The sequence below is a fragment of the Ruditapes philippinarum genome, unplaced genomic scaffold, assembly GCF_026571515.1.
Source record: "Ruditapes philippinarum isolate M1 unplaced genomic scaffold, ASM2657151v2 ctg161_1_1_1_1, whole genome shotgun sequence".
Classification (NCBI taxonomy): domain Eukaryota; kingdom Metazoa; phylum Mollusca; class Bivalvia; order Venerida; family Veneridae; genus Ruditapes; species Ruditapes philippinarum.
Genome location: NW_026858722.1, coordinates 62,245 through 90,162, shown reverse-complemented (window position 1 = coordinate 90,162; position 27,918 = coordinate 62,245). Strand labels below are relative to the sequence as shown.

The 27,918-nt window shown below is 32.9% G+C and overlaps 1 protein-coding gene across 1 annotated transcript; it reads right to left on the bottom strand.

The window, feature by feature from the left end:
- Positions 1 to 1,215: 1,215 nt before the first annotated feature.
- On the bottom strand, positions 1,216 to 27,918 carry LOC132754045 (uncharacterized). The gene is made up of 20 exons (XM_060744631.1): positions 27,736 to 27,918; positions 25,755 to 25,962; positions 25,149 to 25,315; positions 23,247 to 23,544; positions 22,579 to 22,652; positions 20,467 to 20,520; positions 19,820 to 19,934; positions 17,612 to 17,787; positions 16,713 to 16,937; positions 15,748 to 15,956; positions 14,517 to 14,657; positions 13,629 to 13,772; positions 12,392 to 12,617; positions 11,041 to 11,242; positions 10,298 to 10,483; positions 7,561 to 7,619; positions 5,052 to 5,130; positions 4,337 to 4,521; positions 2,979 to 3,195; positions 1,216 to 2,275 (listed from the first exon to the last, which is right to left on the bottom strand). Exons 1-20 carry the CDS (start codon positions 27,895 to 27,897, stop codon positions 2,136 to 2,138), a joined length of 3,267 nt encoding a protein of 1,088 aa, XP_060600614.1. The 5' UTR covers positions 27,898 to 27,918; the 3' UTR covers positions 1,216 to 2,135.

The window sequence follows — 27,918 nt, the reverse complement described above, 5'->3', positions numbered from 1 at the left end:
ACTTTTGACACTACTGCAGTAGGGGTTTTATTTCAACAAAAATGGTAGATATACACTAGAACATGTTTCATGCCAAATATCTAAGCTCTTACTCTTGGATTTTTAAAAGAAGAATCTATTTACATTTATATAGAAGGCGGGGCAAATTTTGACCCTAGGGCTTTTATTTGAACAAACTTGGTAAACAACCACTAGATGTTTCATGCCATATATCTAAGCTCTAGCTCTTTTGGATAGTTACAAGATTTTTTTTTAGTTTTTACTATATACATAGTATTTCAATGAAAATCAATGACCCCTGGGGCGGGGCCAATTTTGACCCTGGGTTTTTTTATTTGAACAAACTTGGCAAGCATCCACTAGCAGATGTTTCATGCCAAATATCTTAGTTCTAGCTCTTACAGTTGTTGTTTTTTTACAAGATTTTTTTTTGTAAAAAAAATCTTTCGAATGCCATGGCAACCAGAGTTCTTTATGAAATCTAATTCATTGAACAACCTTGGAAGAGCTTCATGCATTGCAAGGAACATCCCTGCAAAGTTTCAACAAATTTGGCAAAGTGCTTTAGGAGGAGAAGTTGTTTAAAGAAATTGTTGACGCACGGACGGACGCACGGACGACAGGCCATCACAAAAGATCTCCTTGAGGACATTGTACTCAGGTGAGCTAAAAAGCAATAAGTGCAAATTATGATGTTGGGTGTTGTCATTCTTATAAACTGTGTTCTTTCTGTAATTAATCCTTCAATGAAATTTCTTATTAATATAACCAAAGGGCAATAACTTGATACATGAAGTTATTTTACATATGGTTATTGCACTGCTCCTCAGTTCACCTGGAAAATTACAAGTTAATAATTCAAAAACCTTTTTGCATTATGTTCTGTACAAATGTTTAGCATGGAAAATAACAAATGGCAATAGCTCCAACATTATGAAAACGAATTATCATTTCTGCATTGCACTCTTCAGTAACAAGATCTACCCACCTATGGAACTTCAAGTTGCTATCTTGAATACTTTTCGAGACATGAATACATAAATAACTGTTAAATACATATGTATAAATATCAATACAGACAAAAAAATGTAATGATTTACACTGGTCATCCTGAAATTGCTAGATTGTGGCACAATTTAAACATTGGTCAAATTTCCTATACATGCACCAACATCACAACATAGTAATTTCTAAAATAGGGAAAAACCAACAATGACCATTTCAATCTTTATTGTCTTGAAACAAATATTCAGCATAGTAATCAAGTTGATTAGATTTCCTGGAAATACTTTATAACATAATAGATATACTATGACAAAATCATCATCAAGTATTTGATATATATCACAGAAAAACATACTATCACAGTCAATGGCTATGCTGCCTTCAATAATAAGTTATTTCAGTTTATTACCAAGGAAAACATGTATACATTAAAAAATACCTTAACATGATCTTTACATCATGCAAAACTATAATGATTTATGTATTGGGAATAGGTACTTATATATAATTGTTTCATGTAATGAGATTTACCCTTTTGTTAACACAGAAATTAATTTGTAAACATTTGTACCCATACGATTACTTTTTTTTTATACCCATCTACATGCAAACTTCAAAGTTGATTACATAAATACAAAGCTAAATCACTTTTCACCAATGCTGGGAATTACGATAATTTTAGTCTCGACCCAATGGCAGCTGACACGAATGAGGAGGCACTGAAGAGTCTTAAGTTGGTGGGAAAACAATGAAAGGAACATACAGTTAATATTGGTTATTTTTGGTAGATATCTTTACTATCAAGTTTTGGTGAACTCTTGTTAGTAATATTTGAAAAGTAGCCCAATCAAAAGGGAGAATTCCAGAAGCAGAAGACAAATGTTATAGTCAGGTAAAGTGAAGGTTTTATGTATTCCAGTTAGAAAGCAAGAAAGGGTGATGTGAATGTGTTATAAATGATGGAACTCTTTTATACAACCAACAGTCAAATTATCAGTCTCTGGTTAAACAAACATTGGTCTTTGGCATTGCTTTTCCTTCTTCAATTCAATGACTATTAAATGCTTTATATATTTGTCAAAGAAGAACTTTCTAATCTGAAAGAAGATTGTCTCTATCTATGGTTTCAACTATATCCAGCATTTAAACTTGAAGAATGCCTGCATATCAGGGTCATCAACATCTCTGCCATTGACACCAGCATAAACTTTCCTTAATGTCTCATTTTTATATTTCTCTTCTAGTATCTTCACATACTTCTCCAATGCTCCTATAATACAAAAAAAAAAGATTAAAACTTAAAAATGCATATTAACCTATCAGCAGGACAATAAGGGAAAAAATTTTTTTATCTATTCTAAATGGATCATAGATTTATCATAATTATGTAAATAATTTTGTGAATTCAATTAGAAAAATTGATATGCAATCATTTATATATACATTTGTGGATAAAATGATTTTACAGAACAGTTCTTGTTACTAGAAATAGTGATAGTTTTGTCGAATGGCAAATTGATATTATTTTCTTAACAGACTTTACCAACAGCCACTCTAGTAAAAATCAAATGTTGACATTAAGAAGTGAATTTTGACATTCATTCTTAAAGGAGTTGTTTTCTCAATCCCAATGAGAAAAGTGACAGTATTCTAAATCCACACGTTCCCAATAGTTAGTAGACACATAGACCCAAATAGAAATTTCATTGACCCTACTTATGACTTTTTTAACCGACACTGTTTAGGTTATACTGAGACTTTTCAGTTTTACTGGTGCATTATTTCAAGTACAAGCCAGCACCCAAGTAGAACCACCGACCTTTTGTAAGCTAACTGGAAAGCTTCTTTGTGAATGAAACCAAAGTCCTTAGTGGGATTCAAACCCAAGTAATTTGAAGTAAATGACCTTAACCTCTCGGCCCCTATATATTATAAAGATCAAAACTAAAATGGAATACTAGTAGCAAAATTACCTAAACCAAGAATTTTGCCATATGTAATCATGTTAGGACACAGTCTTGGGTCATCAAACTTTTCTGCTTTTATCAGTAGTCTAACAATATCACCAAATATGTAGGCATCATCAAATGATGGTTTTTCTGACACAGGGAATTTACAATACACATCAACAGCTGACAGAGGATCTGTTTTCAACAACATTTCTGCTAACTCAATATATGCATCATGAACCTGTTATAAAAATAGGAACTGCATAAGGTACTTTGTTAGATGATCTTACATGAAAACAAACATATACATGCTCCTTCTCACCATCATGGGAAAATGTGAACATGTGATAAAAAATACAGATTAAAAACAGTGTGTAATATCAATATCTAGTCCTTTTAAATTTCAGTAAGTGTAAATTACTGACTCCAATACATTCAAGAGACTTTCACTTATTATTGATGATTATTGTATTAAGATGTTGTTTATTAAATTCATGAATAATGTACATTTGTGAGTTTTGAAACTGGACTATCAAAGAACTGTCTCAAAAGCCAATGACATATTGCATTAAGTTACTAAAAGCAATTTAATAATTAATCATCAATTTATCAAGTTGCATCACAAAATATGTTTCATATTGCACTGAGATCATGATTTCTTTTCAGACTTTAGTATAATCCACTCTAAAGTTGAAATGTAGTTGGATGAAAATGTTACCTTCAAATCGCATTAAGTAAATTGTGAACATGGTGTAATAACACTACAATATTTAAATTATAAGGAGATACCTAAATGACACTGCATTCTAAACAAACTGAAGGGATAGTGTGCATAATTACGTTCTGTGTTTCTGTAATATTATAAGTATTACAGCATATTTCACTTAATTTTAACCCCCACTCTGCTCCCCATAAAAAAAATACAACACTTTTCAAAATAACACACAATAATATACATGTTATATTTTTCTGGTCCTTTGGGATTATTGAGAACCGCTAAAGGCGATGCTAGAGGCTGTGAGGTATGTTGTACTTTTTTCATTATTCCTCATGTACACAATCAAACTGAGTCTGCAGATTTCATGTAATTTTGTCGTGTTTACTGTTCCTGAGGGATCATCCTTTTTTACAGATTTATTTTGGTGTATGCGGTACTGAGAAAAAGAAATGAAATGGTGAAGGACAATGTCATGGTAAAGGCAACACAACCAAGTAAACACCATGGATCTTGTACCTCAACACAGGCAATAATAAATAGTATATATGCCTCACAGTGTGTCTAATGTGATTTTACATTTTATGAAGGAGATGAATGACCAACCACTATCTACAATATAAAAATATTCTTCCCATTAAAAAAAAGATGACCTGGCTGGATTTACCTCAGGTGACATTGTGATGACCTCATTGTAATATTTCTGGGAATCTGGGATCTCACCAGCAGCCCTGTATGCTCTAGCCAATCCAAGACGGGGATGGTATGACTTTCTGTTGATTGGGGCGGGGCCTGCAGATGCTGCTGGTTTAGGCGTCTCCTCTACTGGAGGCGGGGTTTCCTGTTTTGGGGCTGCAATAAATATCAAAACAAATATTGTTATTATTTTAAAGTTTTTCAACAAGTTTTTAAGGTATCATACTTCTAATATCTAGGATATTTGTAAAAGTTTGAACAATATGATTTAATTTCAATTGACAACTATTATGTTCATTGTTTTTTAAAAAAAAATAAAAAATGCTTCAATAAATTTAGTTTCAGTATTTAATTTCAGTATTTAGTTTCAGTATTTGGAAACCTACATACACATCAAAGAATCAATCTGTTCCCCATATAATATAACCTACTGTGTATATTTCTATACTTTATACGAGTCATAGAAGATAACTACCTTGTGATGACAAAAAACACTATATAGTTCATAGGGAAAAAAAGCAAAATGCAAATAAATAAATTTTAAAACACGATTATTAAGCTTAATTTCAGCAATGTTGCTTTTAAAAATTTTAAATGTAAGTAGGTTTAAAGCAAAAACAGAATTAAAGACAAAAAATCTCAAATCAGATAATTGATACTTAACATTTTAATAAAAATATTCTTACGTTCTGCTGGTGCAGGTGCTTTGGCTCCTGGCTTGGCTGCTGCTCCTCTAGCGGCTGGTGCCCCTCTTGCTGCTGGAGCCTGACACAAGAAAGTAAAGCTATGTTAAAATATGACCAACATTTAATATTACAGTTGTGAAGATTTGTTTCAATCCAGCTAGATGTTAGAGACCATGTCATAAAAGTTTTTTATTATAAAATAAACTGGTAAAACATGAACAAGAGGGCCACGATGGCCCTGAGGTCGCTCACCTGTATATAGGCCCCCCCCCCCAACGTTGCAGGGTCAATTTAACCCAAGGGCTTTTATTTGCACAAACTTGGTAGACACCCATAAGAAGATGTATCATGCTAAACATCTAAGCTCTTGCTCATTGGGCTTTTTATAAAAAGATTTTTTTTTTAAAGATTTACTATACACATAAAGTTAAAAACAAAGACACCCCTGGGGCGGGGCCAGTTTTTACCCCAGGGCTTTTATTTGAACAAACTTTGTAGACACTCATTAGAACATGTTTCGTGCTAAATATCTTAGCTTTAGCTCTTTGGGTTCTTTAAAAGAAGATTTTTTAAGTTTTTACTATATGCATATAGGGAAAATGAATGACCCCCCCGGGGCGGGGCCAGTTTTTACCCCAGCGCTTTTATTTGAACAAACTTTGTAGACACTTACTAGAAGATGTTTCATGCTTAATATCTAAACTCTAGCTATTTGGGTTTTTTCAAAGAAGATTTTAAGTTTTTTGCTATACACATATAAAGAAAATCAATGACCCAATTTTGACCCCAGGTCTTTTATTTGAACAAACTTTGTAGACACTCACTAAAAGATGTTTCATGCTTAATATCTTAACTCTAGCTATTTGGGTTTTTTCAAAGAATATTTTTTAAGTTTTTGCTATATACACATGTAACAAAAATCAATGACCCCCGGGGCGGGGCCAATTTTGACCCCAGGGCTTTTATTTGTACAAACTTGGTAGACACCTATTAGAATATGTTTGATGCTAAATATCTAAGACATAGCTCTTTGAGCTCTTTAAAAGAAGATTTTTTAAGTTTTTACTATGTGCATATTGGGAAAATCAATGACCCCGGGGCGGGGCCAATTTTGACCCCAGGGCTTTATTTGAACAAACTTGGTAAACACTTATTAGAACATGTTTCATGCTAAATATCTTAGCTCTAACTCTTTTGGTTCTTTAAAAGAATATTTTTTAAGTTTTTACTATATGCATATAGGAAAAATCAATGACCCCCTTGGGCGGGACCAATTTTGACCCCAGGGCTTTTATTTGAACAAACTTGGTAGACACCTATTAGAACATGTTTGATGCTCAATATCTTAGCGATAGTCTTTGAGTTCTTTAAAAGAAGATTTTTTAAATTTTTACAATATGCATATGGGGAAATCAATGACCCCCGGGGCGGGACCAATTTTGACCCCAGGGCTTTTATTTGAACAAACTTAGTAGACACCTATTAGAACATGTTTGATGCTCAATATCTTAGCTATTGTCTTTGAGTTCTTTAAAAGAAGATTTTTAAGTTTTTACAATATGCATATGGGGAAAATCAATGACCCCCCGGGGCGGGGCCAATTTTGACCCCCGGGCTTTTATTTGAAAAGACTTGATAGACACTCATTAGAACATGTTTCGTGCTAAATATCTTAGCTCTAGCTCTTTGGGTTCTTTAAAAGAAGATTTTTTAAGTTTTTACTATATGCATATAAGGAAAATCAATGCCCCCCTGGGGCGGGGCCAATTTTGACCCTAGGGCTTTTATTTGAACAAACTTGGTAGACACTCACTAGAAGATGTTTCATGCCAAATATCTTAGCCCTAGCTCTTATGCTTTTTTAAAAGAAGATATTTAAAGTTTTTTATTTCTGTTGTCATGGCAACCAGAGTTCTGCATGGAATTAAATTCTTTGAACAAATTTTAAAGGTGATGAAATTGGCTTAGTGGTTTATAAGGAATTTAAAGTAAAAGTTTACAGACTGACGGCCGGACGCCGGACGAAAAGCGATCATAAAAGCTCACCTGTCACCAAACAGACATAACATTGACTGCTACTTTATAGGTAAAATGTTAAATACCAGTGTGAAATATAAAACAAGTTTTAAACCTGACTGATCAACAGGTCAAAACACACCTTATCAGCTTATGAGTGTCCTAATTACAATTGTTTACTATTGTTGACTGACACATTGAACAAGCATTATAGCAGAAATGGTGTGTTATCAATAAACATGAATAAAAAATTATGATCAGTGAAAAAATACAACTTTTTTGGGGGATCCAAGGCCTATTTAGCGTTTTACTGAGGTAAGCCCTATACTGGGGCACGTCATAACAGGGTGGCAGTGTAAATGTACTATGCAAAAGAAAAAAGAATCAAACACCAGTTGTATTGATAGAAGAGAACATCTAGCTCTCGATAACTTAGTGAAACTTTGCAAAGTTTGTCAACGCCAATCAACATCTTTAATTTCTAAATGTTTACCTTAGCCGGTGCTCCTCGTGCTGCTGGCGCTGCCTTTGCGCCTCTTGCTGCTGGGGCCCCTGAAAAATGATAGATTTAAAATTCAAGTATCCATTCATCTATGCTTTAAAAATGCATTGCCTTCAAGCAGGAATTCCTTTTTATAAAAAAAAAAATAATATACATTTATATATAAAAATAAGAAACATCTTTGCTTCATTGGAGGATTTTGGTACATGCAAAAAAAAAACATGTCCACAAAGTAGTTTTAATATAAACACACCCTAAACAGAAATCAAAGTACCATACATATAGATACATCATTAGGATAATTGCCACCAAGGGCATATTTGACCCCTGTTTTTTTATGTAAATAAAATAAGTAAAAGTAATGAAATTATAAAATGACAAAAAGAAAATGCAAATAATGATAATATTTTCATGTATGAATGTGAGTGTGTATGTAATCTATGATATTGTTTAATGATAAATGCTTTATTTTCAGATTTAATGTAATGTTTTGAAATCATAATCATATTGTTAATTAACTTACTGTTTAGGTGTAAAAAGCCATACGGCATATTTTTAGTAAAGTTTATCTTAATACTTAAATATCACTTATGTCAGTCTTTTTACTTTTAGAAATCTTTTACTCTTATCTACACCTTTTGGTTTAGGTGCTATTCATTTATAATACTTTGTAGCTTTTAGCAATTAATGCTATAAGGAAATTATGTAACATACAGGATATGTTTTTTACCTTTTTTCATAAGATAATTTTTATCCAGATTAAGCATCATGTAATACTTTTCTATTTTTCATTGGTTAATGTTTTTATTATTTTTAATTGGTCAATATTTTTCAATTTGCATAGGTTAATCAATTAATTATTAAAATTAATAATACCTGAGAATAATATATATAGGGAGACAAAAATAAGTTAAGACAGAATTTAGTATTAGGAATTAAGAATCTTTAGGGTGATGGAATTGAGAATTAGAACTTTTAAGAATTAAATATTAAGAATTGGAACTTTGAAGAATAAAGAATTGGAATTTTTAAGAATTGTTAGGAACAGACTAGGAATCAGAATTAATGTAAAAGTGTGTTAAAAGACTATCTTGGAAACATTTTGATAAGAGGCATTGTAGACTTAATTTATTTTAATGAAAGTGAGCTTTTAGAAACTTTGTATGGAATTTAATATTATTAAACTGTGAAATAAAGAAAATCAATAAATTGAATAAGTTATTAGGAACATTTGAGTTCATCTTCATTTCATCAAAGTTATCTGCTATCACACTCTACATACTGATAGTAGAGTAAACTATGTGACCGACTGCTTGGGGTGGACACTTTATATTCTGTATCGGGACTCAGCTTAGACCTCGGCTAATTCCCCACAGCTTAAACAACCGGTACCGCATAGCTCTACCGGAGGTCTAGGTTCCTGTACAGTGTTGCTGTTATCAGTGGAGAAGTTGTGACGTGCAGAAAGGGCAGCCGCAACCAAGGGCATATTAGACCCCTGTTTTTTTATGTAAATAAAATAAGTAAAAGTAATGAAATTATAAAATTACAAAAAGAAAATGCAAATAATGATAATATTTTCATGTATGAATGTGAGTGTGTATGTAATCTATGATAATGTTTTATGATAAATGCTTTATTTTCAGATTTAATGTAATGTTTTGAAATCATATAATCATATTGTTAATTAACTTACTGTTTAGGTGTAAAAAGCTATACGGCATATTTTTAGTAAAGCTTATCTTAATACTTAAATATCACTTACATTGTATGTCAGTCTTTTTGACACTTAAGAAGATTATTTTACTTTTAGAAATCTTTTACTCTTATCAACACCTTTTGGTTTAGGTGCTATTTATTTATAATACTTTGTAGCTTTTAGCAATTAATGCTATTAGGAAATTATGTAACATACAGGATATGTTTTATACCCTTTTTCATAAGATAATTTTTATCCAGATTAAGCATCATGTAATACTTTTCTATTTTTCATTGGTTAATGTTTTTTTTATTATTTTTCATTGGTCAATATTTTTCAATTTTCATTGGTTAACCAATTAATTATTTAAATTAATAATACCTGAGAATATTATATATAGGGAGACAAAAATAAGTTAAGACAGATTTAGGTATTAAGAATTAGAATTAAGAATTGAGAATTAAATATTAAGAATTGGAACTTTGAAGAATAAAGAATTGGAATTTTTAAGAATTGTTAGGAACAGACTAGGAATCAGAATTAATGTAAAAGTGTGTTAAAAGTATCTTGGAAACCCTTTTGATAAGAAACATTGTGGACTTAATATATTTTAATGAAAGTGAACTTTAAGAAACTTTGTATGGAATATAATATTATTAAACTGTGAAATAAAGAAACTCAATAAATTGAATAAGTAATTAGGAATATTTGAGTTCATCTTCATTTCATCAAAGTTATCTGCTATCACACTCTACATACTGATAGTAAACTATGTGACCGACTGCTTGGGGTGGACACTTTATATTCTGTATCGGGACTCAGCTTAGACCTCGGCTAATTCCCCACAGCTTAAACAACCGGTACCGCATAGCTCTACCGGAGGTCTAGGTTCCTGTACAGTGTTGCTGTTATCAGTGGAGAAGTTGTGACGTGCAGAAAGGACCGCCGCAACCCCAGCACCAACTGTAGCAGCAGCCAGCCCCAGCCCCTAGGCAGCCCCCCGTCACATAATCTTAAAAAAAAACTAACCTCTTGCTGCAGGTGCAGGAGCACCTCTCCCCCGGGCAGCTGGGGCACCTCTAGCTGCAGCTGCACCTCCTCTGGCCGCAGGAGCTCCAGCTTTACCTGCTGGTGCCTTAGCAGGAGCATTTTTGGCCTCCTCAGCTTTCTTCTTCTCTTCTTCCATCCGAACTTTCTCCTGCCACCATTGCTGATCTATGATAAAACAAATCATATTTTGACAAACAGGCTTCATAAATAGCTGGTATTTTTACAAAAACAACAACAAAAACCTGTGTAAATTAAAAAGTTCTGGCAATGAACTAACTTAGGATTACAGCTGTTTAGGACTCCGACAGACTGTTTATATTTAAATAAACATCTGTATTTTTTAAAACATTATAAACTGATAAAACTAAGAATTTTATAACAAGGGCTGTCCATAAGACATCGAGCTTGACTACTCTCAATGCTTGACAATACAGAAAAGGGGCATATCTCTGTGTAGAGGTAACTCAAAGTTATGGGACCTTTGCCCATCATGTGAGATAATCAAAGAGAACAAGCATGTGAAGTTTCAACCCCTGCCCTTCATTAGCTTTTGAGCTACCAACTTGCACACAAAAACTTATCCTACGTGACACTAAGTACAACAAGTACAATAGTTACCTTATTCTTTGATAAATCCAGCTAAAAATTACAATGTACTTGTGGAATTAATTTGCATGTGTTGTAAAACAAAGAGAAACCCTATCAGACTTTTCTGGTCTTACTTTTAATTGTGTCTGGAACATCCCCTGATGCTTGTTTTCCCTCTAGGTTAATAGATGTTTGGAATGATGATTTTACATCACTAAGAAGCTTGGCACCTTCATCACCTGGGGGCGTGTTCTCAAAACGAGCAAACTGTGAGGAACCCAGCAGGTAAAGTGCATGACTAGAACATGGGGTAATCTGTATCAGTTGCTGACAGGTCTGTGTAAAGAAATCAAAGTAAGTACTTTTTGAATAAACAAAAATTTAGATAACATATAATAATGCTTTATTCATCTGCTTCACTAGTTGCTAAAATATAAACAAAAGCAATACTCCTGCTAGCGGCGATTAAATCTACCAATGCAACCAGTGCAGACCAAGATCAGTCTCCATGCTGTCTGATCATGGTTTGCACTGTTTACTAATCAGTCAGTCAAAATTACAAAATTTCATTTTAAAATGATTAATAGTTTTGTCTAGCTTGAAAGATGGACAAGTTCACTCAAGAATTTTAGAATGGTAAAGGTTAAATTTAAGAAAGTTACATGCAAAGGATGTTACCATAAAATGCTAGAAGTTATCATGACTTTACTAAATACAATAAACATGATATCCAACTACCTAGCACATCTGTGTAATCTGACAAAACATAAAATTGTAGGCTGATAAAGTGAAGTTTTTTTTAAATGAAAAACCTTTTACAATGGACAAATTTCTAAATATGAAGACAGGCAAATCATCTCAATATTCAGTGCATTATTTATGGTCAGAAGAATCAATTTGAAAATATATATATCAAAGTAATGAATTGGTCTTGTTCAAATTAATTAGATCTTTTTCAGATTCTATAAGACTTAAAACTTATTTTCAACTGAATGCATTCTTTTATATAAAAATCTTACCAAGCAAATGCAACATAATATAAAATGTTAATATTCCTACACTATTGGGCCAAAAATAAAATTATGTTTGTTTCCCCTTCCCGACCCATTTAAATAAGGGTTGGGTAGGTAGGTAGGAAATTTTTTTTTTTTTTTATATGTGCATTATAAATAATCTGCATATATGTATAATGAGTTATTAAAATTAATTTATTAAGTGCAATAGTATATGTACATGCATTACCATATTCGCAACTGACATATGCAACAATTCATTAACTATGCTAGCTGTCTAAAATATCAGATTAGATTGTACCTATTGTACTCTGAATGAAAAAAATACTTTCATCCCCTAAGAACCTGAAAAAAATCTTTTGGGTAGGGGCAAATTCGTGGGTAGGTAGGGAAGGGGAAACAAATTAAATTTTATTTTATGCCTTGAAAAGGCTATTAAAATCACTTTCAAAAAGCTTCATTTAAGATTTACCTTTTCTTGTAATGCCAGTAGTTGATCATTTTGTGGTATGATTGAATGTGTAATAAGAGCTGATAATCTCTCACATCTCTGAACAATCAGCTTGGCATTGGCTGATTGATTGGCTGACAAGATCTCTAAAAGATTAGCATGTGCATCAAGAATGACCCATTCTAATTGCCTGTACATGTCACCTCGTGCAATAAATGGCAACATCTGTGTAGCTAGTAATGCTGCACTGTAAAACAAATGTAATTCTTTATTTAAAACATTTCATAACAATGTCAAAACAATTGATATCAATTATCAAAACAACTTAAGAGAGCTTTTGTGCCTTATTTCAACATCTGACAGCCCATTCATTTTTTCTCCACATAATGACAAAATGAACATTGTAAACGATTTGTGGAACAGAATAATTTTGACAAATTTATTGAAATATGTCTTTCTCAATCAACAGAAAAATTGAAGACATCTCTCAATTGCTGCTATAGAATTGTTTTTGGGTTGGGTTAAAGGTGCACCAATACTTTATGGGTAATATGGTGGCTTTCCAGCTTAACTGGTGGAGGAAGATCTCAGTAAAACCATCAACATTCCGTAAGCTAGGGTGCTATATCAATAATTAGTTCAGCTTCTAAACTTGAAATTGTCCAGTGCTTGTTAAATGGGATTGAAATATCCAAATACCAGTGTGATGTCAAACTACATGGACGTGCCGGCTGGCCAGGCTCTATTCTGGAGGCATACATCTGTTACTAAATTTTTCATTACTGTTTCATTTAATGATTAATAAGCAACAAGTAAATGTGCACAACTTTATGATAAGAAACAAATCTTTAGAATCTTAAAGGAACTCCACTGAGGTTAAAAGGCTAAAAATATAAAATTTGAATTTCCTACATAGATCAGCTGGGGCATGTAAAAAAGATAGGCAAAAGATAATAAATATACTCATAAAACAACAAAAATAGTATTTTCTGCCATTCTTTTTGCAAAATTTGAGTGAAAAGGGTTGCAACACTTCAATTTTTGATCATTTTTTACAATTTGAATAATTATTCTGTAAAATCGGAGTGAGAAAATTATTTGAAATTTTGAACACAAATTATTGGTCTAGACCTACATCAATCTTGGAAAATCATTTCCAGTCCCGTCATGTCAAAAAACCTCAGTGGAGTCTCTTTAACTGTATTATACAATGATTATATAAAAGAATATCTACAGATTTGTTTAATATAGTACAAACTTATGATATAAATCTTCAGGTGACATTGCTTCCTTGATATCTGTATTTTGTTTTAATAACCGACCAAGTTGAATAAACCCTCTCATCAGATGAACATTAGTTGGCTGCATCAGGTTTTCTGCTCGCAATATCGGGACAATATAACTGTAACACAGAAATCACACAATTTAACAAAATAAATACAGTATGTAAAACGGCTCTTTAAAGATATACTATGCTCATCATTTAGTGAAAGCATTTAATCACAGAAATTTGCTGAAATCTATATGAAATTCTTACTTAATTTGTCTAACTTGAAAAAAAGAATCAATGAACTATGTATGGGAATCTGCATTCCCCTTTACAGGTCAAGTAAAGTTGGTCTTTTCTTAAAAAAACTGTCAGTTTTTTTAATGACACTATGTATTTATATTGTGACCACCTATAGTTTGTAGAATTATAAACATAATATATCTACTTTGTATTAAGTCAAAACATGTTCATTTTATGCTTACATAGAGACTGTAGCAATTATCAATATTTTTGAATATCAAATTTGAGCAAAGTATATATTTAAGAACCAAATTTATGAAATATAAGTGACCTTAGGTCATATTTCTCAAAAAAAATAAAAATGTTTACATTACAACTGCATATCTGTAAATGGCATCTATAGGTATGCAAATTTTATTATCTACTAAATCAAACTTCACTGTTTTTATGCTTGGTTATTTAAGACATAAAAGTGATGTTCTAACATTCTGCATACTCAAACTGAAACTGCTACTCATGTATATGCTGTTAAATAATACAAGCATTCAATCCAATGCTCATTGTCTTGTCACATGCATAACCGCAGACTTGTTAAACATCATATTTTGAATTTGGCAAATTTTGAGGTAAGTTTACCTTTCAGGTTCATGACTCATGGCCTGCTTTGTCCTTTCTGTCATTAATGTTTCAAATGCTTCTAGAAGATACAGGACACCCTCCTTAACTCTAGCCCCTGGTCCATCCTTCTTCAAGGCAAGAGCTAGTCCTAAATAAAACCTGCAAAAAATTATTATATAAGCAATATTATTAACAAGCATATTTATTTCGGATTGGTATATCACTTCATATGATATAAATTATTTGATTACAGTTTCTTTGTCAAGTATCACAGAATATGAAAGGAAATTAATTTAGTGTTGTGTGCCATGTAGCAGCTAAAAACAGTTGCCCTGTACTTCACTGCAGTGTTGTTTTTCTGGTCCTTCGGGATCATTGATTCTAGCATGTTATTGATGAAATTTGAATACTGCTTAAGCCTGTGCTAGGGGGTATGAGAGATGTTGCATATTATCTCTCATGAACAGACTCAATCAAACCGTGTTGGTAATTTTCTTATAATTTTTGTTGTTTTCAGGGATTACCTTTTTTCCATATTTTTTTTACTAACAGTGGTGCTTAGCCCACAAAATTGAGCAGTGTCAGGCAAACAGCTCATACAGAAAAGAACCACCTTTTGTGACATAATGACATTAAAATATTATGACACTACATAATGACAGTACAAGTATTTTATGAGCATCATTTCTTTATCATTTAGATTATAAAGTCTCAGTTTCATTTCAATCTAACAAAACAATCATACACATGACATGAAAATGGAAATTTTCCTTAAAAATGGCTATATGCATGACTTAAATGAATTTCTATAGCATTGCCAACCTATTACACTGTGCCCCATACAACCCATTGAACCATTGAAATAGCCCATTATAAACGCCCATCTTTAGAAATATACAAATCAATTTGACAGAGAAAGAGTAAGCATACTGTGACATATATTATCTTTATATATGTATGAATATCATTTGGTCATCAGGCCATCATTTATTCTGAGTGAGCTTCATGTTATTGTTTATTCAATTGTACAAGCAACACTATATATTCTTGCATATCAGACAGGATTAGCTGATTACACTGGTTCAAGAAAAACCTGTATCGAGTAACTATTTAGCGAAAACACAGCAGAGCCTTGTCACTGCCATGAACAGTTACCCTTGAACTAGAAATTCCAGTCTGTACTGGAAGCCGGTGTAAGACCCTTACAATATATCACAGACAAAGTAAAAACCTTTATATATGTACAAACCTTGAAAGTTGATGGTTAGAATTCCAGTTTAAACTTGTTTCCAACCTTTTTACAGCATCGTCATAGTTACCCTGCACCACCAACATACGACCGACATGGAAATTAAATAAAGCCTTAGCCTCATCACAAGCTAGAGCATCCATGTATTTAAGGTAAGCTTGACCGAGGGGCGATTCCTCATCAGTTGCTTTCTGGGCAGCTGCACCTTCCTAATGTAATGATAGAATAAATGATTTGAGCAGCGTCACGACAAAACCAACATAGTGCGTTTGCGACCAGCATGGATCCAGACCAGCCTGCGCATCCGCGCAGTCTGATCAGGATCCATGCTGTTCGCTGTCAGTTTCTCTACTTGTAATAGAGTTGGTAAGTGAACAGCATGGATCCTGATCAGACTGTGCGGATGCGCAGGCTGGTCTGGATCCATGCTGTTCGCAAACCCAGTATGTTGGTTTTATTTATAAATTACTATAATCAATAAACAATACGTGACAGGACCTTGTCACTCCTTTCCAAGAATAACCTCAAACAAATAAAAGAAGAATATAATTATATTTCAATGTTCACAGACACAGTAAAATTCCTATGGTGATTTTCAAGCTTTACTGGTTGATTAAGATCTAACTACTTGTCCATACAAATTCAATGTCAATTAATAGATTATAATCCAAATCAAATTAAGGGGTATATGATTCAAAGTTACTGCTTTCCATCACTCAACCACTCCACCACTGTGTAAAGTAAATCTTATGTGAGGGGCAAGTGATGGAAAAAATTCAAGTATAATTTAAGACAGATTATAAGCTACTTGGCTTAAGTCATAATCAATTTCAACCTGAGGGAAGACAACTGGATTATAAAATTAGAAATAATCTATGTAAAACACAGTTCAGTAGCAATTAATTGCAAGAAAAATAGATATTGAAACCTTTGGTTCTAGTTGTATAAGTAAAGAAAATATTAACCTGTGATGCTTGTTTTGATTTCCATTGATACAGTTCCATAACATGATCGGCACCTGACGACTTGCCCGAGTTGATTAAACTGTGATACTCCATGTCTATAGCTTTAAGCTGCAAGGGGAGGGGTGCCGTGGGGTCTACCCCATGTAGCTTACATATAGCATTACATTCATCATCTTTAGAACTCTCTGATGCTTGCAGATTTAAAGAAGGTACATCATCATGACTCTACAAGGAAAGAGTTACAAATTTTTCAAATATTCACATTTATTTAAAGTCTCAGCATGTATAATACATAACTGAAAAAATTTAAAATCTAATATTGTGGCAATATTTAAACAACACTGAAAAAGATATAATTTCCCAAAACCAAAATCTGTAATTTTTACAAATCATTATTGTACTTTAAAAGTTATAGTCAACTCTTTACATAACATTGAGAGCTAAAGTTGTGCAGAGAAACAAACATAACAATGGTGTCTTACCAACTTACATGGTGCAAAAAGACCATCAGATGGCCCTCTCTACGCATTATTTCAGGTATGAGAAATCACCTGAGTAGAACCACTGACATTCCATAAACTAGCTAGATAGCTTTCTTAGACACATCAAAGAGACAAAAGTCCCTGGTGGGTTTTAAACTCTCACTGACAAGTGGTTTGACAAGACATACTGAAACTTTAGTCATGCCAGACATAATATAATGACAAAGTAACTTGAAGATATATTAGTGTTGCATATCTAACTTAGCCATAAAATTAACATATGTTCCCAGGCTTTTGCCAACTAGATTATACATAATACAATAATATATACGCTTAATATAAGATAAACCATTTTTTTTTCAAACAGAAGAGTAACTAAGATAAGTTGACAAAGCAAAATAAGTTATCAGCCTTTACCTCTTTCTTCAAACCAAATATATCCTCAATATAGTATTTTTCCTCTAGCAACATTCCTAGCTGTAAATGAAAGTTGGCATCTTTAGGTTTAAGTTTTACTGCAGTAGCGTAACAATGAATGGCTTGCTGCAGGTAATCCATCGGTGACTCTCCATCAGGCCATTGTCTTGTACTATCTGCAAATTATCAAAAAATTAGTTAAAATACTTATCCTGTAAGTTAAAGCAAGGAAAAGCCAAAATACATTTAAAAAAAAACAACTTAAAAGTCTTATTTTTTACTTGCTAAACCTAAATTTGGTTACTTTCCTGAAACTTTTTAATCCTGTTCTCCTACTTTTTTAATTACCTACTCTCTGTTGAGTATGTATAAAATTTTACCTTCTTTGAAATTGAAACAGTCCATCAATATGTTTAGAATTAATTAAAAACAAGAACGTGTTTGTTCAACACAAATGCCCCCGGCTCAGATTCTTGTCAGTAGCAATACTTCAAAAAATGTTTACCCATTCACTCACTTATGGACAGAAAAATCTCCAAAAAATTGTAAACACAAGTTTTATAGCTTGACAAAGTCATGGCATTTTGTAATTCACTCATGGTGAAAAATATAAGTTGCCAAGTCATTGCTCTGACTTGTGAAGTTGAAAAATATTCAACTTCATGCAAGTTATCTTCCTACCAAATATGAAATACATCTGTCATTACATAAAGGCTGTATGGGCAAAAGTGTAAAAATCTATTTTGAGCACTGGTGACCTTGACCAAACTGACCCCTAACTCTATCCAAAAGAAGAATACCATGTAAGTTATCTTCCTACCAAATATGAAATACATCTGTTAATAAATAAAGGCTGTATGTGCAAAAGTGTAAAAATCTATTTTTAGCACTTGTGACATTGACCCAACTGACCCCTTACTCCATCCAAAGGAAGAATACCATGCAAGTTATCTTCCTACCAAATATGAAATACAACTGTCAATAAATAAAAGCTGTATGGGCAAAAGTGTAAAAATCTATTTTTAGCACAAGTGACCTTGACCCACTGATCCCAACCACAATCAAAAGGATGAATACCATGCAAGTTATCTTCCTACCAAATATAAAATATATCTGTCACTTAATAAAGGCTGTATGAGCAAATGTGTAAAAATCTATTTTTAGCACTGGTGACCTTGACCCAACTGACCACTAACTCCATCAAAGTTTATGTTTCTATCAATTATAAATAACATCTGTCTATAGAATAAGGTCAATACACCTGTAAAAATGTAAAAATGTATTTTTAACATTGGTGACCTTGACATTGGTAAAATTGACCTTGACCCGAATGACCCCATACTACACCCAAAGAAGGAGGTGTTTGTATTAAACTAGGACATCATCTAAAAAATAAAAGCTGTATGAGCAAAAAGGTTTATATTTATTTTTTAAACCAGTGACCTTGACCTTGACCCTAGAGACCGCTTACTCCAAAAAAAATTAGAGAACCATCAAAGGTATCCACCTACTAAATATAAAAGATATCAGTAAAGAAATTAAGCAATTAGGAGAAATTTAAGATAAATCCAACTTGCTGAAATAGGTTAACCAGACAAGGCCCTATTTTCAAAGTGAAAAAAGGGAAATAACTGGGAAATATGGATGACACAGTTATATAACTTGGCAATATCATGTGCTTTGTATTGATAAGTAAGTGTGCTAATTATAAAGCCATTAGTATAGATAGAACTTAAGATATTTCCAACTTGCCGTTTTAGGTTAACCATTATTCATTTTCTAAGTGCTGAAAAGGGCAATAACTTGGTAAATATGAAAGCCAGAGTTATGAAACTTGCCCAGATCAAGTACTTTGTATTGATTAGTAAGTGTGTAAACTTAGAAGCCATTGGTACAGGTAGAACTTAAGAAAAATCCAACTTGCCGTTCTAGGTTAACCTCATACGGACAGATGGACCGACAGACGGACGGTTCAATTACTATATGCCCGGGGGCATAAAAACTAGACAACTTCTTATATTCTCACACTTTTTTGGTTGTTACATTCTTACTTGTAGGTCTATCTTAAGGACTTTCAATAATATTTGTTTTTACACAATAAAGAACAAAAGTATTTCAGATAAATTCTTTTATCTATAAAATTAAGAATGGGGCAATTCCTTTTTTTGTGTTGGAATTATCATAATGTTGTTTAGGTAACAATCTTACTTGGCTTTGGCAGTGCAGAAAAATAATTTTTCAATTCTTCTTTGGCAGTTGTGACAAGTTTATCAGCATTTGTCTCTCCAAAAACTTGTTGTAAACTCTTCTCCCATTTACGTTGCTAAATAAAAGGAAACACAGACATTTTACAGAAGAGAAAAATCAACCTCTCATTAATATCTTTTTAACCAAGTATTTGCACAAGATTTCTATTAGTGCTGTTGTTATAAGGTATTGAAACTCATTAAATTGATACAAACAAGAGGTGGTGATAAGGCTTGTCTACTAAAAAAAATAAAATTCAAGAGTGTTATGGCTGTGATGAACATTCGACCTGATGTAGGCTGGTAAACTTTCAGGACCTTCGCAAAGAACGATCATATAATACACGATTATACTTTAACCTTGGTTGACTTGAACAACCGATCTTCCTAAAAACTTTGTACAGGCACTCTGATTGTAGTGGACAAAGTTTAATTGTATTCATTATCTATACAGCTAAAAGTAAGGCACTTTACAACACTAGTTTGCCAAATTTTGTGCAGCATCAACAACGGAAATATCATCTACATCTACATTATCTATTCCTTTAATTTAAACAAGTAAGCTATCAAACAGCGTCATTTATAAGAAACAGACGTCAGGTATCTTACCTCAACTTTATGGTTTACTGGTGCATTTATATCCTTGAACCTGTCTTTAGGGTCCTGAAAGTGTTCATTATCCACATATATAAGATGTCAAATATAGTCTGCAACTCACTAAAAGGGACACAAAATTACAACATTGGCAGAACTCATACATAACTCAAAATTTAAAGTAAAACCTTCGGTCATTAAAGAAGTTGACAAATGACACTGCTGCTTTCAAATTACTGACTAATATTCCTCTATAACAATTTAACAAATAAGTACACTCAACAAAAATAGAATCCTGACAGTGTATTTTTTATTATCATTTTCAGGAAATAGATGACGGAAATGTAAAAAACAAATGTTGGGCATGAAAAAGAGATGCATGTACAATATTGATATGCATTTTGTTGTATATTAATTATGTTAAGTTTGTTAAATTACGCTAGCTCTAAGGAAAGGGTCAAATTCAATTTATCAATTTTGTGGCTATTACGTTTCGACTACATGCAGATAGGTTTAAATCATTTCATTAACAGTTTAAAAATGCATGCGATTTTTTCATTTAATTCAATATCGGTTGTGGCCACCTCTGGCTCAAAGTAGGAGAAGAATTTCATAAGACATGTTGTCTTTCATTCTAATCCTGTTTTTTAAGAATATTTGAATTGCATCTGTATATTGTGAATTATAACATGTATATATATTCTGAGAAATAAAATATGTTTAAACTAAAGTAGTGCGTCAACACGTCAACGCATAGAATTGACGAAACGTTGAACAAGGTTATTTGGAAGATTGTTCCATTCCGCTATCAATGCATTTTGTCAGATGGAGGATATTCTGTGGGGCGTGATGTCCTTGGACATTTCTGCCAAGCACATCCCAGATATGCTCTATTCCAGGATTCATATCTGGAGACATTGTTGGCCATCGCATGGTATTGACGTTGGCTGCAGCTAAGCGAGCGCGAGTTATCCTCGCACTGTGAAGACAGGCTTAGTGTTGTTGAAACACAACGGGACTGTTTCTTTGCATAAACGGATTAGCCTCGACATTCAAGACTTCGTTGATGTATCTCTTGACGTTTAAGTTGCTGTGTATAACAATAAGCTGGGTTCTTTTGTCCATCCATTATCCCGCCCCATACCATGACGCTTCCACCACCTAAACGATCATGCTGTCTAACACAGACAAGTGCAAACCTTTCGCCCTTTCGACAGTAAATTCTTACACAGCCGTAGGGATGAATGAGATTGTAACGAGACTCGTCTGAAAACAGGACAGTATTCCAGTCACATCGCCGCCAGTGACGGTGCGCATTCGCCCACCTAATACAGGCCTGACCATGGAGTAAAGTGAGAGATTTCTCTCTGCTTCCGATAAACGTGGCATTGTGAAAGCTATCAACTTTAGGTGTGAATAACACTAAATTTTTACTGAACACATGTATAGTGCTTTACATCACTGTCTATCTGACATCGTTCAGCATGCACGGGGTTCACGTGCAAAACTAAAATTTTACCCTTAGCTGCATTCTACTGACAATACGCGTTTAAAACAAAAAACATGTATAGTGTATCAATAGTACATGAATACTCACTACACATGTTTTGATTTAAATCACAAATTAGAAAATATTTAAAAGAAATAAAGTGTCAGGTTTTTATTTTTGTTGAGTATATTAAGATGCATTAAATTATGTCAGATATTATGACATATTGAAATATTACTATCTACACTACTTAAGAACATCAAATTCATAATCATATTGAAATATGAAATATTGCATAATACTGAACTTATAAAGTTATTAACAAAACTTGATCATTCCATACAATATGATTATAATACTGTTTTCTATTGGATAGTCATTATGTATAATTTATCTATAAACAGACTATATAATATATACATGGATGCCGTAATTTTATTAATTTACTTTGATTTTTCCATAACTAAAGGAATAAATTGCGGTGTGTTATAAAAACAGTAAATATGGCCATCTAAAAAATTTTTTTTTTTGTAATCCTAGCCTTACTAACACAGGTTATATAATCCTTAAAATATTTATACTAGCCGAATATAACCTGACAAAAAATCTTTATATCTAAAATTGTATGGTTATCTCACCTCTACTTTAGGGGTCACATTACATTTTGCAATCTGGGCACCAAGATCAGAAAACTTGCAACTCTCAGATTTACCTGTAATCATATTTATAAGCAAATTATTTTCATTTCTACATCTTCTATATATTACCCGTATACAATATTATATGAAATGTGTCATTAAAAACTCCCAAAGTATAAAAAAGTAAGTAAAGTTATGCAAGGCAAATGTACACAGTTTCTTAAAGTGACACCTGTTTTCAGTAGAGTGCTTTACATTTCATTAATTATGTTTATTATTCATATCATTGCTTTGCATAAAAACAAAGTGCAATTGTATAATTTAAATGATGTATACATTTTGTTGTTGTGTCATTCTCTGCTCTTGTAACTTTCCTTTATGCATATATACATGTATAGCCTTTCAGTAGGTAACTATGTACAACAATGCACATTGAAGAACCTTGTTAGATTTTAAATAGAAAATATCCTAATAAGTGAAGTTTCGCTGGCAAATAATTATGACAAGCCATTGCCACTACTATATAGCCAGGCCAGGCAGATGAATTTTAACATTCATACAAATGTATATTGAAATTTTCCATCAAGTTATAATGTATAGTTTAAAATATAAACCAGGATAATTTGATTGGATTAGTTTAAGACAGTCAATGTAAATAAACCACATACCACCATATGTTAAAGGTACAGATGCAGTTGTTGCACTCAATTTTTTATCAAGCTCGAAATCCTCTATTCTCCAATCAGCTTCTAAAGGTGTATCATTGATTGGATCAAATTTGGATGTCTTTGTAAACTCATCTATGATTGGTGCAGAAAATGTGTGTTTTGGATCACTGTTCCTAATTGTGATTGGTCTGTACAAAGTGCTAAGAGAAATGGGGTCTTCATATTGCAAAGCAAGGGCTGTATCCTCAATTCTAACATGGCGAGGGAGTTGCTTGCGTGTAACACAGATGCAGTATTTCTGTAATATATTAATATTAAGTTCATGCGATAATTGATTCAACATGAGGCCATTATTTTTTGATATTTCGGTTTACAGACCCGCCGACTCTGTATTTTGGGAAAATGAAAAAAAAAAAATCTGCCCCCAAAAAAATTCTGTGTTGTCTTGAAATACGCTGCTAATAATACGACTTGTCAAAGAAATGTGGTGGTAAGTATTTTAATTAACTGTTAAACCTACCACATGCCAGACTATATTTTACCTACGATTTATACAGTGAGATACGCAACCGGTTATCTTTACTCGAGAATAGCCTGTCGTCTGCTAGTTGGGCAAAGTGTTTATTGGTGTATTATGAAAGAATGTCTGTTAAATGGGGTCAAGCCATTCTCACAGAATTATAATTGGGCTTTGATCATATTTCATCAATGCATTGAAGGTCGAAATGCGTAAAAATGTAAAACAACCAAACAAAAAAAAACACGCCAAATTACGTAAGCAATTACATTCAAGGACAGAGCGAGAGAAATCTGCTGCAATTGACAAGATCAGTATTTTCAGATTTCACAAAAAAAATTAGTCTTTAAAAGCAGATTGAATACAGGTTTCAAACAAACAAAATAAAAAAAATGCCCGCTCTTACTTTTAATAGATTTTTATGTCAAAAATTGACCCGCTAATTATCAGATAAAAATATTTTCACAATGGGCAAAATTGAACATGACTTTCTGTAATCTTTTCTTGACATTTTTTTTTTAACATCTGATCTATAAAGAAATGAGTGCAAGTCAGCTGATTTTCGGCACCTTTGATGATTCAGATTACACAGCAGTGTGTAAACATCAAAGAATGACAGGTTCTTTTGAAGAGCTCGCTTGCCACTTGTCATAAGTCATCGTGTGTAACATTTCATGTGTGTTTTTAAACAATGGCAATATGAGCAAAAGTTTTTTTTTGTGTATTTAAACAATCTTTGGAATAGACAATCGGCGATGTATTTAATTTCATTGCTCTAGTAAGTACTATGTATATGTATTGCACCACATTTATAGTTATGAAAACTTTTTTTTTCCCGCCGCCGACCCTACCTTTTTTTGGAAAAAATCAGTAAACCAAAATATAAAAAAAAACTGGCCTGAATACTGCAAAAGATTCCATCAAAACAATTTAATAAATAGATTTTTTTTCTATTTCTTCTGTTTTACAGAATTATGAAAAAAAATGAAATAAAGCAGATTAATACATTAAGTAGCTGCAGCAATATTAATAATTTAAGCATAAAATGATATTTTTCATCTGTATCAAGAACATATATATAACAAGTATATTTCAGTATGTAAAACAGGTTTCAGAAATCAATACAAGGTATTTTAACATAATACTACAGAGCATGTGTATCAATGGTTTTACATCTCAATGAATTAAATAGCATACAAAAATATTATTCAACACATTACTACGTGCTCAACACAAATGTTTTTTTTTATTTTCTGGGTTTTATGTAAACTTTTACACAAACTTAACTTATACATGTACTTTGCTTAATTGTGCATAAAAATGGAAATAGAACAAACATATTTATATACATTGCAAAGTTCACTAAATAAAGAAAGAGAACATACTTGTTTGTTGGAGCCATCTTCTGAAGTGACCTCCACTATAATATTTGTACTCCCAACATTCAGTGTGGTTGGAGATCCTGGTTTCTCACCATTTACAGTCACAACATTCTTAGCATCTGGTGGGGTAGGTGTCACTTTAACAGCATTAACATTGCAGGCTAACAAACCTAAAAATTAAAAGTGTCTAAAGGGGTATATGAGGAATTTTTATCATTTAATAATCTAAACTAGATGTATTGTTATACCAATTGGAGAATACAAAGATAGAATGGTTAATTACAGATTTGTAGGTTTTTCAATTATGACTTTTCATTTTGTTATGATATTAACCGCCATTCTTTGATTTTTCATTTTGCAGTAGCATATTTGTTTTGTTATTTTCTTATCAATGAATTGTAAATAAACTTAAAGTAGTAAGTATGATAGGTTGAATTTTATATGGTCCATAAATGAACAAAATCTGTTCACAAATAACCAATTTATACCAAAAATATTAGTGTCCAGTTATAAGTGCCTCTGAGTTTATATTTATTTGAGCAATCAATAAATAAGTGATATAAGTCATATCAATAAAAATATGATATCAAACATTTAGTTCATATTTACATGTATATTCATAGGTTTCAGGACTGAACTCTGGTACAACAGTTCCAACATCTAACTTGAGACTGGAAAGAGTAGCATCTTTTGCAGAAAGTCGTTTTACATGGATGATATACACTTTGGTTGTTTTACCGTCTTCAGCACACACATCAATTTTAATATCAGTCACTGCTCCTTCTTTCACTGGGACTTTCTTTGATCCTCCACTCCCCTACAACCATTAAATTAAAAAAAAAAATAATTTCTACAGTTATCCAAATTAAAAGGGGATTTTCAAGATCATTGAATTCAAAATTTTTAAAAAAATTCCCCCCCTTTTTTAAAATTCTTTTTTTCGGCCCCCCTTAATTAAACACCCCTTTTTTTTTTCTTTTTTCCCTTTTTTTTGAAAAAAAACCCTTTTAAAAAAAAACCCCAAAAAAAATTTTTTTCCCCGCAAAATTTGGCCCGTTTTTTCCCCTTCCGGCCCCGGGCGTGTTGGGCCAAAGGGGGGGGGTGGGGGCCCCCCCCGGGGCCCGCCCCGGAAAAGGGGGCCCCCGTCTCCCCCCCGGGGGGGGCGGCTTTGCGGGGGGGAACGCCGGGGCCCCCGGGGGGGGGGAAAAAAAAAAAAAAAAAAAAAAAATGCCTTTTTTTAAAAAAAAATGGGATTTGGGAACAAATAAAAAAAATCTGAAAATAAAATTTTTAATGACTTAAATTTAAAAAAAACAATGCTTGTAACAAGAGTTTGATATCTAAAGACATCATATTAAAATGCAAAAGTTAAAGAGGGTTATGTGTTACAAGTAAGTCATTTGTAAGATCATTGAATTTGTAAAATACTGTCAACATTTAATAACTTGAGACAATTTTCCGTAACAAGAGACACTCTACCATAAGTGGGAGACACACTCTCCCTTTTCTTATTTCTTAGAAAGTCAAACACATTTGAGGAAGAATATTGTAGTAAACAAGAACTTCTAGAAATTTTCTTGCACAAAATATAATTCAAATTTGACCTTTACAGTCAAGGTCATTTAAAGGTCATTAATACACTTGTTACTATATATAGTAACACAATTGCCTAGGATTTCAACTGATTATGAATGTCATGTGTATGACCAATTATGAGTTTGCGGCTGGGGGGCCAATAACTGATTATCATAATCGGTCTGCTGAACACAACTATGTGCACAAACTGAAACAATGACGTCACATTTTACGTCATCAAAACAACTTGCTGCAAAAGTGAAAGTAGCATTGAAGCATTAATAGCTTGATTTTAGAATTAGAACATTAGCGTAAAGCCGTAATTTCTACAAACACAGCTTTATTGAAATTTAAAGAAATAAAATACTAGCTACAATTTCATTCTGAGAAAATAAATCGTGTTTCTTACTTCTGTTGGATACAAATAAGGGAAACAACTCTGAGTAAGATACTTTATAGTACACTTGAAATACAGAGAAAGGAATGTCAATGAAAGAAATATCAAAGTAAATTAAAAATAAAACTGCTTCTGCAAGATCTATCAAGTGGCCAGGAGATAATCGGCCCTGAAATGAATAATGTCCTCAGGCTGAAGCCTTCAGGCCCTACTCTGCCGTGTATTAATCTCTTAATGTCACATAATCGTCATGATAAAGTGGGGCATGTGAATATAGCTCAGAGGTTAATTAACACTGCTCAGTGTAACTTTGTGAAATTCAAGGGCAAATTTCAGTATAGCAGGGGAGTATGTCATGGTTCAGAACTGTTCACTATTTAGGGGAGAAAATGTGTAAGTAGCCGGGAAGCTCAGTCGGTAGAGCCGACAGGGTCCCGGGTTCGACACACGGCCAGGTTGCACATTTTTCTCACCCTGTGACATGGGTAAAACGGATGCCCAATCTTTATTTTAAGTTATTTATAGGGGCACATTAAGCTGCTGCTGGTGATTAGGTCTTTAAGTGTCTTTACAATAAACAAAACAAACAGGCCATCCAAAAACGATAAAATATCTCACTGAAATTGTATAAGAGGCCCCCGTGTCTCTGGTTAAAAGATCTAGAGTAACTTCTGCAACATTGCTTGGAATTGTTGAACTATACTCTAAAGTGTCCTGGTGAAAAGCGGGTGCAATTTTGCCTGGTTTAATTCCAAGCTTCTCAAGGTTGCAATCGTCCATCTTGAAACTTAGGACTCTTCA